This window comes from Sinocyclocheilus anshuiensis, unplaced genomic scaffold, assembly GCF_001515605.1.
Source record: "Sinocyclocheilus anshuiensis isolate Anshui unplaced genomic scaffold, SAMN03320099.WGS_v1.1 scaffold1289, whole genome shotgun sequence".
Taxonomy (NCBI): Eukaryota; Metazoa; Chordata; class Actinopteri; order Cypriniformes; family Cyprinidae; genus Sinocyclocheilus; species Sinocyclocheilus anshuiensis.
Genome location: NW_015549731.1, coordinates 278,193 through 293,472, shown reverse-complemented (window position 1 = coordinate 293,472; position 15,280 = coordinate 278,193). Strand labels below are relative to the sequence as shown.

The window sequence follows — 15,280 nt, the reverse complement described above, 5'->3', positions numbered from 1 at the left end:
CCTTTGGCGGCTCAACTGGTTGCGAAGCGCTAGAGGAGCGATGGTCCCCCGAGGGTTGGTTCCCTGAGGGGTTTACCACCACTGTAACCCTCAGACCGCCCGTGCTACTGCCCGAAGTAGTCCACGCCTGTCTGCCGCCAGGACGAACACTAGATCGCGGCAGAGGCAATGGAGCTCCGCCCCCCTGGAGGAAACGGAGCCTGGCCCGCAGCTCCGAGATGGTCATCTTTCCGCAATGGGAGCATGACTCATCCGCGAACGCCACCTCAGCGTGTTTAATGCCCAGACACATGAGGCAGTGATCGTTACCATCACCCGGTGCCAGGTAACGACCGCACCCAGAAACGCACGGCAACGGCGTGAAACGGCATCCTTATAAGGACGATCCGTTGTCTTTATAAAGACGCACCCGTGGAGCTCTTATTTAGTTTACACTCGAAGTAGATTGGTCTATCAAAGCGATATCCCAATTCGTCGGTCACCGACGTGACTCGGAGTGACCGACTGAAAGGGAACTGGGGAAGTACAACAATTTCTTTGTAGTAAATTGTAAAATTTACTAGCAATTTCCGAGTGAAGACTATTAAAGTCAATTTTTCCAGTGTAGTTTTCATTCCTTTTGGGCGAGTTTTGAGTCAGCTTTGGGCTGAAAGTTTGTCTGGGACCTGGCAACCCTGATCACTGCCCACCTGGCAATAGCAACTTCAACATCACTGCGCACGTGACATAGAGAAACCTAAAAGGTCACAGGGTTAGACTTTTGAAAACCATGCCATACCTCACCATGGATTTGAGGTGCACTTACAACTAGCAGCATGCAATGTAATGCACTGCAACATTCGGAAGGTTTACATTTCACAGCATCTTCAGCATCATCAAATTAAATATACTAATGCCAAACTGCAGGCTAAAATAAATAAACGAAGTTTCAGCTAAACACAACAGGACAAACGATGAGTGGAGCTGCATCATTACAAAGACTGATGATATGCATCCATAAAGGGGAAGTCGTGGCCTAATGGTTAGAGAGTTGGACTCATAACCCAAAGGTTGTGGGTTCGAGTCTAGTACCGGCAGGGATTGTAGGTGGGGGGAGTGAATGTACAGCGCTCTCTCCCACCTTCAATACCACGACTGAGGTGCCCTTGAGCAAGGCACCGAACCCCCAACTGCTCCCCGGGCGCCGCAGCATAAATGTGGTGTGTTCACTGCTGTGTGTGTGCACTTTGGATGGGTTAAATGCAGAGCACTAATTCCAATGGCCACATGTCACATCACATCACATCACATCACATAAAGCAGAGCTCCGGTCACACGTACACGGACCACATAGCGCTGCGCTTACGAATAACGGAGATGCGCAAATTCAGTGCATTCTGCCATCCTGCCTTCATATTCATCTCGCAACGCTATTGGTGCTAACAATAGGTGTCGTATACTGATGGCTGTAATGTTGACAAAAGCTTGTATAAGTGAAGATAAAGATAAGAAAAGATGTGCGTCACTGTCTGTCCTTCTGAGACACAGCAAAAAAAAAAAGAAGACAAAAGACAAAATCATATTACAATACATAAATATTTAATAAAATTTTATTAAAATACCATATTTAATAATCGCACAAAATATTGCTTAACACCCATTCGTACTATACGAGATATAGCCTATTAGATATTATATGTAGGCTATTGAGTGGGGGAAATAAAAAATAAAATAAAAAAAATTTTAAGAACATTAAATTACATGTATTTAATTAATGTATATTTAAAAAAAATATTCTAGCCTTATATTATATTAAATTATTATAATACACCACATTATAATAGAGGCCACACCCCCATGATGTGCTTTTTAACACCACCAGCTCGCTTTAATGTGTTCTCAGGCAACACTAAATACAAAACACATGTCCACTGTTGTGATCACTAATTTGGTGGCTTTTATCACAGCACTACATCTTTAAAAGCAGCACCTTTTTCGTGCTGCCAAACGTCAATGACCGTCAGGTTATTTCAACACACAAAATGCTCAGAAGAGTGTTGTGCATTAACTCAGCTCTATAAAATACATTTTACAAGCAATAGAGAGGAATCTGCCACGATAAAAGTTACTTATCCAATCTGATGTGATAAAAGACAGCAAGACCAGAGTAGTTCAATTAATTTAATTTAAGCTTAAATACTTAAAGATTATAAAGAACACACACTTTAAAACAGCTAATTAAACAGTAAGTATTGTACCTGTACGAGCACTGTTATGCTACTGTCCAACATTTTAAATAATCACAAAAATATTATTATTATTATTATAATTAAAAACATGTTCTTACCGGTGTTTTGGCACATTGTGTTGGTATCCTGGTAAATGAGACGAACTGAAACATTCCCAGAATAACTCTCAGCTTGATCCCCATTGTCTGAGTTCACCAAAAAAGTCAGAAATAGTTAGAAATAGCAGGTCCAACGTCCAGTCCTTACAGTTGTTAATTCTCTATGAATGATTATTCCACTTTCACATCCGAATCCAACATCTTTAATCCAAACAATGACAATTTACTCAGTAGATTCTCAAAAAACAAGGCAACTGTCATCCCTTTCATGGTTTAACGAGAAAATAAAAAGACAAAAATTAAATATCTTAAGTTGTAAATCAGGTAAATGAAGAAACAGACACAATATGGACTCCTTGAGTATAAAATCAGGCTTTTGAGATGCTTATGGTCGTGGTTTATTACAAATAACTAGCTACAATAAATCTCAATATGTTATTTTACAGGAGAGTTTTCCATGCATTCCGTGCATTTCATTTATACCGGCTCCCTCGCAGCAAAATTCCCGGTGGGACTAGAGTGCGTCCTTATGGTCCAGAGAAATATATCCGGTAACAAATAAATATATCCTGAAGAATCGATGTTATGAGCCTCCTGAAGGTCTCTGCGTCTCCCATCCGGCATTTCAGACCCGCTTTGTGCGGCGCATCCCGTGCTACTGTAGGTCACCAGTGAAATCATGCCCACCAAAACCCATGATGACGCTTTGCTTGTCAGACACAAGATCTTATAATTAAAATGTTCAGCATATACATAACCTACATTGTCAACATGCGCATTGCAATGCACGTGCGCCTATATGAAATAAGAATGAGAGAAATGCACCCTGATATGTTTAAGGTCGTTTTCTCCGGTCTCTTATTTGCCCTTCAGGACTCACACGCTCCGCAACTCTCGGTGCACGTCACCGTCGCGCTCATGGAACTTTTCTTTTTTTCCTCCTGACGCGCAGACTTTGCTCGCACGCAAACCGGCACAGGTGTAATGCTCGCGCATCGCGAGGGGGACAATTATTAACCGACTTCCCCTGTCTATTTTTGAGTGCTTTTCCCTGTCAGGGTGTTTTTTAAGGAGACATGCATTTTACAAAGAGTTTAGAGAGAATGATAATTATAAAACGACTAGTTTCGTTCCTGGATGTAGATTGATTGACATACAGCAGTGATAAACAGTTAAAAGCGAAACTGCGCGGCTCTTTCTTTAAGGAGTCATCCGAGTAGATATAACCTAATGTCGTCCGGTTAATATTTAAAAATATTTTTGACTTGAATAAAACCAGTTACCACTTTAATCACATTTTAAGGTTACGCTACCATACAAAACATTTTTACAGTGTTAAAACGGCTATGACGCGAAACACCTGTTCACCTGGCGGCACCCATAGAGACTACTGTCAACCGGGACTATATTTTCCTGCGGAAGAATGGAACTTAAAGGGACAGTTCACCCCCACCCCCCAACTTTTACTTGCTAATTAAATAGAAACACTGTAAAGAAAACCTGTTTTAAAACCATTTTCTAAAGCAATTAACACTTTGCTGTGCATCATGCTTAACAACGGCCAACTATAGTCAGAGATTACAAACTTTCGCTTGCTAATGCAAAAAAATAAATAAATACAATTTAGGAAAATTTGTTTTAAATCCATTTTCTTAAGCAATTAAGTAAGACTTTTCTGTGCATCAACAGCTATGAATATATTATAAACAACACATCCTTAGAAGTCACTTTATCTTCAGGTGTAAAATAGGTTGAACAGCATCTGAACTGATTGATTTAACAAACTAATAAACCTGAACCCACTAGACTTTGCTTGCATGTGAAGACCCTCAACATCAGCCACAGGTATGTTTGGGTCTCTTTGTTCATTGAAAAAAAAAAAAAAATTCATGTGGGCTGCAGGAATGCAGGCTGTTCTATCTCTCCAGGACTGCAAACAACATTAAAGTTGTCAGCCGCAAAGAGCCCTTTCAGAGTGTAACTCTCTAAAGGCCTTCTGGAAAACCCAGAGTGGTCAGGAGAGAAGGTCCAGTCATCACATATCCAAATAAACAAACTGGGCCAAGGTCACTAGATTTCACCATCAATACTGCTGAACTGTGGACGATGTTGTTAGTACTTCTGTGAAGACTCTCCAGACGGTGCCCTTAAAGTGTTTTAAAACTTAAAAATTGTTCTTATAGACAGAAAAGCAGATTAAAAATCATCACCGAATCTGTCCCTGACTCATTCCTGAAAGCTGGTATCTCCAAGATCAGACCTGAGCATAGAGGAGCACCTGCATATGGGCCCATGCCGTATCAGTAAACCACATCAGACTGAGTCCCAGGACGTGGAGTCACAGAACAGCCCAGATCGTCAACATCTGCACAGGCTTTGGTAATGTGAGGCTTCTGTAACATTCGTCTACTGTAGTGGATTCTAGAATGTCTGGAAAGAACATTGCAAATTGGGAATGACATAGTAGAGGTTTTTGTTTGCTAAGAGGAGTTAAAAAGCGGGGCAATAAACAAGCAAAGCAAGTCTATGGGAAGTTTCAGTCTGTTTTATCATCCACAATGTGAAAAACAATATGAGCAATAGCAAAAGTGTTGCTTACCTTAGCAAACATCACTAATAATGCCTTCTGGAAGTATACGCTATTGTTCAAATTTTGGGGTCATTTAGTTTTTTTTTTTTTTTTTAAAGAAATGAATACTTACATTCAGCAAGGATGCAAAACTGATGCAAAAGTGACAGTAAAGCCATTTATCGTGCTAAAAAAGATTTGTATTTCAAATAAATGCTCTTCTTTTAAACTTTCTATTCATTAAAAAAATCCTGAAGAAAATGCATCATGGTTTACACACACACACACACACACACACACACAAATCAACATTGATAATAACCAATGTTTCTTAATCAGAAACACTGAAAACTGGAGTGATTCTGGAAATTCAGCTTTGACATCACAGAATAAATTACATTTTAAAATGCATTCAAATAGAAAACAGTTACTTTAAATTGTAATATAATTTCACAATATACATTGTTTTAAATTGTGTTTTTACTGAATTTTTGATTAAATAAATGCAGCCTTGGTAAGCATAAGAGACTTCTTTCAAAAACATTAAAAATGGTTGTGTGTAAGAAAAGCGGAAAAGCAAAAATCTACAGAAACACACACGTTCGTGCAGATAAAAAACTTTACATAACTGAGATCCATATCATCTTTAATTATGAATAACTTCAAAACCCAGTGACATTAAGGCTTGCATTAGAGTGATTTCACACAAAATCAATATTTGATTTATAAAAAGATGAAGGCGCTCTGCTAATTTAAAGTGAATGTCTTTTGAACAATTTACATTAAAGGTCAAACCCTAAAATACTTCTCCATTCTTCAAATAATGCAATGATTTGGATATCTAAAAATACTTCATTTTGGGATCTATGCCTTGTGACAGCAGTGGTCTGCAAAGAATTTGGATTCAGGATAAGAGACTTGTTTAATCTTGCTGTAAAATAACTTGTAGGAAATGCTTGTAGGAAATGCATTTGTTATGCAGCCTAGAACTGTTACGTGGGTGAAAGAAACTCAAGATAAGATTATTTGATGTTGCATTCAATATAGTTGGAAAATAACCAGCACCTGAATTAAAACTCACACTGGACAGCACTGACCTGTCCATCTGTATAACATTCTTCCATGAGAAACTCTCTCCCACACAGACACTCTGAGCTTAACAAAGTGCACAATGTACAGTGTTTTCAGTGTTTTGATGAACTACTTTATCAGGAATGCAATGTTTCCATAACACCCTTTCCAGGTGCAGTTACAATGTCGCCTGTAAATGCAGACAATACAGTAAGTGTACAGGTGTGTAAAACACCTCATGAGGAGCCATGTTGGCCTATAATCTGCCTTGCACCCTCTGTGACCTTAATCTGATGGAATCGGGTGAAAGAACAGAACTGGAAAAAAGTTTTTGCTAAAAAAATATTGCTGCATTCGTGTATTTGACACACTGTGACCCTAAAAAAATTCATAAAATCTATGAACACAAAATATTATTTACTCTTCAACATTCATCCACAACTTGCACTCTCTCCATAACTGTGCGATGAGCTTTTAGATCTGTCTTTTCCTTGCTTTATTTATCTTCTCCATCACTGCGGATCTTGTATCTCTCCAGGAACTCAGCGTGCTTCTGTCTCAAGATCTCCTGCTGCTTCTTAAAGCCGTTCATTCTGAGCAAAATCAGACAGCAGCATGATCATATACACTTTTTACAATTTCTGAAGAAAATATGAATGTGCTATCCCATGCAAAACTCACTGTCATTATGCAAGGGTATGGTTTACAAAACGAGGGGTTGAGAGGGAACTGCAGGGGGTTGATGAAAAGCTAATAATTATAACAAATGTAAAATTAAAATAAAAAGGGCTGCACGATAATCCTGATCTAGTTTAGTGCAATTATCAAATCAAAGGCTGTGATTTCTTAACTATAGTCTGTGTGTGTGCTTCACAGTTAATCGCAGCACTGTGTTTAGTGCATATGCAAGCAACTCATGATCCAGTGTTTTCAGTGTCTCAGAGTTCACGCCATCTCTGCATGCTCTGAGAGTTTAACATTCATCTGGGAAGGCAATGTGCAATAGGTTTATTTAATTTACATATTTGCATATATTGCATAATAGATATTTACATATCAAATGCACAGCTAGCCGTGGATTATCCCTTACATTGTGAATGTAATGTTGACTGAAACTATATCACAATTAAAAAGAGTTTTGAATCTATTTTAAAGTCCGGTAACACTTTATAAATAATTAACAAACATTATATAATGCTTAACAGATCATTAGTTAATATATATTCACATAGCTAGAAATATGAGATAATGTGCTTGTTAATGTTTACTAATGAACTTACTAAACATTACCTAATGATTAACATATGATTATTTAATGTAAATTAAAATGCTTACAAATGTCAGTAAACTTTCAGTTCATATGATCTTCATTAATTGGTCTTTGTTGTGTAGACCTCTATTTACACATTTTAACAAATTATTTATTAAATATTAGTTCATGTTTTTGCAGTACCCAATCTAAAGTGGAAACTATTCATCATTTGCAAATGTTTATAAATGTTTACTAATCATTAATACCTTTACGAGCAGTCATCTCAATGGTAGAAAGTGTGCCGAAAGACCTGAATTTACCCTGTTCACACATCTTTACTAATCATTTATTAATTATTTGTTCATGTTTTTGCAGTAGCCAATCTAAAGTTGAAACTATTCATCATTTGTAAATGTTTATAAACGATTACTAATTATTTCGAATCTTTAAGGGCACTGGACTTTTAGCTAATGTGACAAGGTTTGTGTAAAGGATGGCTGGTTAAGTTTAGCTAAATGCTTGCTAAAAACATAACAGATTGTAATTTTGGTGCAAAAAAAAATGTTTTTATTGCCTCAACGCTCACATTAAGTATACTACTCTTCAGTATATCATTAAAAAGGATATTTCTTGAATCATAAATAAACAGGGGAAAACAAAACATTTTTTTAAAGAAAATACTTTTATCATTTATTGTTCGTTTATCAAAACAATATGATATAAACAGATTGAACTGTGTTCCCTTATAATAATCAAATTGACCCCTGTACACTGTTGACCCTTTAACCGACTCTTAAACCCACCTAAACTACCAACCCTGTTCCTAACCTTACCCGTATCACACCTCAATAGCAGCAAAAGTGTTGTGCATTAACACAAGCTCTTAATCATTTTATAACATCTGTTAAAATAATTTGTAGATTTTCAGTAAGTGCTTGATCAAATGGAATTGAAAGTTTAATGACATTTGTAAGCATTTTAACTTACATGAAATAATGATTTGTTTGAACATTATCTAATGTTTAATAAGTTTATTAGCAAACATTAACAAGCACATTATCTTACGTTTGTAACTCTTAAATAAATATTAACTAATGATCCATTAAGCATTATATAAATTTTGTTAATGATTTATTAATGAAAGCCATTATAAAATGTTACCAAAAGTCCAGCTACAACGTCAAAATAAAATGGTAAAAAATTATTAAATAACTAATCTATTCACTTGCATGTCATGTGACCATTAACTGAAATATTGAAATATTTACTTAAAATCTCAGGGAGTGCTTCAAGTAAATATTTTACAGGGGTTTGGCTGACAAGCGTTTGGGAGTTCTTGTGCCAGGGTGTTGCTATGTCTGATCTATAATATTTCGTTCCCACAATATGGTGCCATCATGCAATTTAGCATTATTCTAATTACTTTTTTTTATCCAATGCAGACGCTTTTTATCCAAAGTGACTTACAAATTACATTAACCTTCAGTACTTCAACCTCATTAGGGGGCCGAATAAGTTGCTAATAAAGAACAAATCCATAAAGGCTGTAATAACATGAGATTAATCTATAATCATCTTACTTGGTCTCTCCTTTACATGTTAACAATGTGTCCCCTAATGGTTTCAAACACTACAGCTTTTGTATTCAAAACCTCTGATGTGCTTCCTGAGGCAACATGTGTAACTTCAAAGCGGTCCCCACCTGGCTCTTTCTTTGGATTTGCTGTAGATATCAGTGATGATTCTATCCTTCTCATCCATGAAGTTATTATGGACCTCTTCCAGTTTCCTGCATGACAGACCAGCCCAGAGGTCAAAGGTGAACAGATTTACTGCCAACACATATATTTGGAGGAGTAAACAGACATCCACGATGTGCCCACATAACTTTAGGGTCACATTTAAAAGGGCACATGGGTACTGACAGGGCAATAAAACATTTGATCATTTTTCAAAACATTTTAAATGCACTTCTGCTACGCTTCAACCGAGCAGCATCTGTTTGTAGAAGATACTTAATCTCAGTTGCCTAAATCAAGGTGTAAAAACATTTAGCTGATACTGGAAAGCATAACTAAACATCAGGGATTATGGGAAACCAGTGAACACACACTACTGGGGTTTGTCTGGCTCTGGGACAGACGAAATGCATTTCAAAAACAAAACATCATTATCACATACTCATCAGAAAACCGGCACATGAACAAAAGAAAACATTTTGCTCTGCGTTTCATTCAAACAGTTGCAAAACACTCACTTATCAGCACAGCATCATTCAGAGTGTATTGAAAAATATTAGGCTGGAACACTGTGCATGTTGTTGTCAATACTATGTACGCCTGATATGTTTTAGGGCTCACCTGAACCCAAAGTAATGTACGGAGAGACTGAGTAGCATGGTTAGCATGCAGTAGCCCACCAAACGCATGTTGCGTTTCTTTCTCTTTTCCCGCTCCTCAGCCGTGTTCTCCTGAGGCTGGGCCTGTCTGAACTGCTCCCAGTAACGCATGCTCTCTGCAGCCTCCGCACTGACAAACAGAGAGATACAACACTGGTCATTTTGCCACTGAACCATAATCATTTTTTAACATGTGATTCTTAAAAATTAAAATTAAAATTACTCATTAAAATTAAAAATAAAGTTCCAAAAGGGGATTTTAGTAATGATGCCAGAAGAACCATTTAGGCTCCTCGAGCCTCTCAGTGAACAGTGCTTAAAAGAACTTAATGAGAACACAATTATTACACAACTAACACTTTTAGGAATCTTTTGTACACTGGAAAGGTTCTATGGATGTTAAAGGTTCTTCATGGAATCATTAATGCCAATAAAGAACCTTTATTTTTAAGAGTCTAACACACACCCAAAATTATCACAGTCAACATGAACCTATTACATTTCTTAAAAAAAATATTTGTTTTTACTGCATATTATTCAACAAAAATTGCTTTCACAATATTACATCAAAATGTATAAACCTTCTTTTGAAATGACTTTACTTTTCTGTTGACACAGAATATTAAAGTAAACCAGACAGATTTTTTTTATTTGACATATTCTGAAGAAAACGTGACTTGTGCTTGTCTGTGCAAATCTTGTCACCATGATGATAGGATGTTCTGAGTGGTTGCTAGGGCGTTGCTATGCAGTTGTTAAAGTGTTCTGAGGGGCTTTCAGCATGTTACTATACAGTTGCTAAGGCGTTCTGACTCTGAGTGGTTGCTAGGGCGTTGCTATGCAGTTGTTCAAGTGTTCTGAGAGGCTTTCAACAAGCGCAGAGGGGGCCCTCGCGAGCACCCTTCTGAACGCTAAAATGACGAATGGGACACCCTACGTTCTCATGGTCTTTATGGACACGCGCACGCGGCAGCTATTGTAAGTCCGTAAGACCGCAAGTGCAAGAAGTGTACATGAAGTGTTCCATTTGGGACAGTTGCTATGCAGTTGCTAAGGCGTTCTGACTCTGAGTGGTTGCTAGGGCATTGCTATGCAGTTGTTCAAGTGTTCTGAGAGGCTTTCAGCATGCTGCTATGCAGTTGCTAAGGTGTTCTGGCTCTGGGTGGTTGCTAGGGCGTTGCTATGCAGTTGTTAAAGTGTTCTGAGGGACTTTCAGCATGTTGATCTACAGTTGCTAAGGCTTTCTGACTCTGAGTGGTTGCTAGGGCGTTGCTATGCAGTTGTTAAAGTGTTCTGAGGGACTTTCAGCATGTTGATCTACAGTTGCTAAGGCTTTCTGACTCTGAGTGGTTGCTAGGGCGTTGCTATGCAGTTGTTAAAGTGTTCTGAGGGACTTTCAGCATGTTGATCTACAGTTGCTAAGGCTTTCTGACTCTGAGTGGTTGCTAGGGCGTTGCTATGCAGTTGTTCAAGTGTTCTGAGAGGCTTTCAGCATCTTGCTATGCAGTTGCTAAGGTGTTCTGAGTGGTTGTTTGGTCAGTTTTAGTCAGTTTCTGCCTATTTGGTCCTCACTTTTGACATAGGATAAAATTCATGAAAATTGGGATCAAATCTGTGCGTTTTTTTAAAAAGGCCACTGGTTTCTACAGTATATATACTAATATTATAGCCTTCATTTTGGCATAAAATGGCCACTTTTACTAATTCAATAAAATCCCATTTAATAACATCAGGTTGATTGATTATGGCGCTAACAGTCACCTGGGGCTGTTGGTGGAGCTGGAGGATCTGTAGGTTGGACCTGCAGCATACTGGTACCTCAGCCTGAGGTCATAATCTCGTCTGGACCCTTCTCTGCTCAGCACCCTGTACGCCTCGTTCAGCTGCACAAACCGACTGTGCAGACCAGGATTGGATGGGTCACTGTCAGGGTGCAACTGAGGATGAGAAGACGGACATTTTTGTTCATATCAAAACAATGACATTACACTTATATATACATTTATCAATTTAAACAATTCAAAGAACATGAATTACACATGCACAAAAATTATTTAGTATCCTTAATGCATTTAATTCATTAAAAACATCAGATTAATGCATGTCTCATATTTAGTGAACAGAAAATAGCACAAGCCTCATCTTTATGGCCTTTTCACCTTTCTACTCTAACTTGTTCTGTAAGTCACATCACTTATAAAGCTTTTATCTGCTTCTGACTTGGAAACAAAGCGCCCATATCCTCGGTTTGTACCCTCATCTCCTGTCACACACACAAACATGCAGTGGTCCTATCTTGCCGTCACTCTGCCTCCTTCATCTGTAAACAGATGTTTTTCTCTCTGCATAATTGTTTCACGTCTTTCGTTTGTTTCCCCTGATACAGTCTCACCAACATATTTAATTGCTTCAATTTGTGACATGTTGACAAACTATCCAACAAAATAAATGTGCCTAGTAAACTCAACAACTAAACAAATCAGGGATACAATTCAAGAATAAGTGCCTAAGAATTTAAGACTATGGGAACAGACAACAGTCTCTCTGCTACAATCGAACAGCTCCCTCTAGGGGTTAGGAGGTGAAAAACTAGGCATAATTTTTGTACAACCATACAGCATCGTCAGAATGCATTCAGGCTACTTTTTTTAACCACCAAGGATAAACTATGTATCAGAGAAAAATTCTGAGGATCTGCTTCAATTTTTGACAAATTAAACGAATGCAAACTTCAAAATGCTTTGATCACATGCATATTACTAACTGCTCTTCCATTGTCAAGCATACAGACGACAGAATAAACAAAATAAAATTAAGTGGTTGAACTGATGTTAAAAAACAAGAATGATAACTATAAAGATAACTATAAAAGTGTCCACACTGGGGGATGATAACGTTCTGGTTAATATAAGTGATCGTAACACTAGACTCTATAACCAAAATGACTCTACAATGACAGAATAATGCCTACAAATGAACCTTTTTGGATTGGTCGAAGAATGCATTTTTAATTTGTTCCAGCGTAGCATCTGATTTCACCCCAAGAAGTTCATAGTAATTGGTTGATGACCTATAAACAGAATAAGAGACAATGAAAACAAATCATTTCTCAACACTTCATGACAAGTCTTCATGATGACAAGATTCATAAAACTCTACTGCAGCCAATTCTCATAATCTCATGCCCTTGATGATAATTTACAAAATAACTTTTCATGTTAACTAATATAACAGCCTGATTAGAACAATAAGTCAAAAACAGATTGAACAATTATGTCAAATTATGTCAATTCAACAATTGTGTCTCTATAATATTCTGGTCTTTAGATGACAACATCAGCGCTGAAGGATATATTTACATAATTGTTCTGGATCAGCACTAATAGTTAACATATCAAAGAATATCAGCTCACATTCAGACAGCTTAAAACAAGACATTTTTTAATTCAGTTTATTTTTCTTACACCATTGACAGATTTTTTAAATTGTTTTAAGTATAAACTCAGTTATTATATATATATATATATATATATATATATATATACACACTAAGAAATGTACTTTTTTGCAGTGATGTGTTATGAAAGCCTGTTTCTGTCACAAAAAGATAACTGCAACTCTTTTCTAGATATAAAGTCAGAATTGAAAAATATTCTGACCTTTTTCATGCAGTTACGAGTTTATGTCTCACAATTCTTACAAAAGTCAGATTTGAGAGATAAGAAGTTACAGTTAGCTTTTTTACATTTTATTCTGTGGCAAAAATGGGCTTCCATAACATATAGTAGTGTAACAGAAAACACAGGGACTCAAACTTGTTTTAAGCATTTGAGCTAAACCATTTTGGTTTTGGAAGCTCAATGTATGTTTATTGCTGAAATGAAAACATTTAATCTGTATTCAACATAAATAAAGTTTGGTCGTGCGTACCTGTGCGCAGTACAGAGTGAGAACAGCCGCTGAGAACTTTTATAGAACCACAAACAACCCTGAGAGAGACGAAGATGAGCCTCCAACTGCATGATGCTCCAGTAGAAATAAATTATAATATAGATGAGAATCTAAACAACGGTTGAGAGATATGTTAGTAATGAGGATTGTTATTGGTATAAACATTAGTTTTTTTGATGTTTTGTTTTAGATTTTGCTGCAGTTTCAGCACATTCAATGCATCCTGTGTTTTGTTGCAGTTTCAGCATGTTGAATGTGTACTGTCTGGGTGAGGCTTAATCGTGTTGTGTTTAAGTTGCGCGCTGAATGCATGTTGTTTTTAGATGAAACTTTGTCATGTTGAATGCATGCTGTGATTGGACGAAGCTTGATCGTGTTCAATGCATGTTGTTTTAGCTTAAAGCTTTATCAGGCTGAATGCACATTTTGTTTGAGTAAGGTTTTATCATGATCAATGCATGTTTTGTTTGACTGAAGCTTTACATGTTGAATGCAATGTTGTGTTTTGTTGCGACTACATACCGCTCAGCAGGAGCCCACTGAAGTGCAGCCGGTCAGCAGCTCTGCAGGAGATCCTGAATGGACATGAGAGATCACACACACACAGTTTTATACAATAGTTTAGGCCACTCTTTGACATCTGAAGTTCTTGAATTTATGTAATTATTGATCTAATCACTACAATTTAAACCCTAGACTTTTTATAGTTATTATGTGTAGACATTATTAATCAAGTTTGGTCCCCACAATGTGGATTTATCAGGATTTTACTGTCATTGTGTGAACAACAAGGAGCACAAAACAGTGTAATGCACGTGTTTCCTATCCAACATCTACATTAAATTAACATCGTAAACATTGACAGCAAGTCCAACAGGAATCTATGACTAATAAATAATAAACCTGGCAGCTGTCAAAATCTAGTGAGCAGCTAGACAGTACTTTTAGGCGCAAAACACTGCTGTCTCAAAACAAATGAGCCCAAAAATGCTGTCTACAGTATGTAGTCAGCTCACTAGTTTCGAGACACAGCCAGTGAAACTGAAACCAGACGGTAACGTTAGCTAATGTAATTGTTCATTAATAATCTAAAGTGTATTTCCATCCCAAATAGGACACGCTCTTAAAACGTTCACAAATAGTTTATTTAACCGCCTGACAAATGTCTTGTAGCGTTTTATCAGTTTATGTGACACTCTAATGCACTTTCCACTCGACTCATGCTTATTAGCTTAGCTGCAATGCTAAAAACAACAACAACAAAGCGTAGCACACAAACACTGCTCAAACGCGCTGTAAATCTCATTAGTGAGACATAAATCACCGGATTAAACACAAATAACGGCGTCACCTTCGTTCACGGACACGTGCAGGTCTGCTGTCATGTCCTGCAGCTTATAACGCTTAACCGGCGCTGTTACATGAATGTGTTTTATATCAGACATACAGCAGCTGTTTACCCGTTTCCATTGGGTTACCCTTTATTTACATTAATAATATAATGATATTGCAACAATACAACTGTAAATGTAAGAGAGAGCTAGATATGAATTATTCTAAGGCATAAAATACAATTTTGACTTTTTTTTTTTAACTTTTATGTATTTAAGAGAAATAGTGGATTACCTTCATAATAAATATCATCCTAAATAAACATTGACTGTTTTAGGATTGCAAACAAATTAGACATGTATGTTTTTACCATTCAACATA

The 15,280-nt window shown here is 37.1% G+C and overlaps 2 protein-coding genes across 4 annotated transcripts in view; both read right to left on the bottom strand.

Annotated features, from left to right (window-relative positions):
* Positions 1-3,243, bottom strand: part of LOC107660794 (vascular endothelial growth factor A-like) — a 23,841-nt gene extending 20,598 nt beyond the window's left edge. Inside the window, exon 1 of one of the 2 annotated variants that reach the window (XM_016450212.1) lies at positions 2,327-3,243. In XM_016450212.1, the coding sequence (XP_016305698.1) occupies positions 2,327-2,410 (84 nt within the window). In that variant the 5' untranslated portion in view covers positions 2,411-3,243. The remainder of the gene's footprint in view (positions 1-2,326) is intronic. The other variant, XM_016450211.1, reaches the window with a different exon arrangement.
* Positions 3,244-5,485: 2,242 nt separating this feature from the next.
* On the bottom strand, positions 5,486-15,012 carry LOC107660795 (dnaJ homolog subfamily C member 4-like). Of its 2 annotated transcripts, none has more exons than XM_016450213.1 (8): positions 14,919-15,012; positions 14,090-14,142; positions 13,547-13,677; positions 12,596-12,686; positions 11,378-11,553; positions 9,579-9,746; positions 8,921-9,007; positions 5,486-6,559 (listed from the first exon to the last, which is right to left on the bottom strand). In XM_016450213.1, the coding sequence occupies exons 3-8, from the start codon at positions 13,636-13,638 to the stop codon at positions 6,463-6,465; spliced, it is 711 nt and encodes a 236-aa protein (XP_016305699.1). In that variant the 5' UTR covers positions 13,639-13,677; positions 14,090-14,142; positions 14,919-15,012; the 3' UTR covers positions 5,486-6,462. The 2 variants fall into 2 exon arrangements, with proteins under 2 accessions (XP_016305699.1, XP_016305700.1); XM_016450214.1 differs by having other exon boundaries at positions 14,090-14,130.
* Positions 15,013-15,280: the final 268 nt, after the last annotated feature.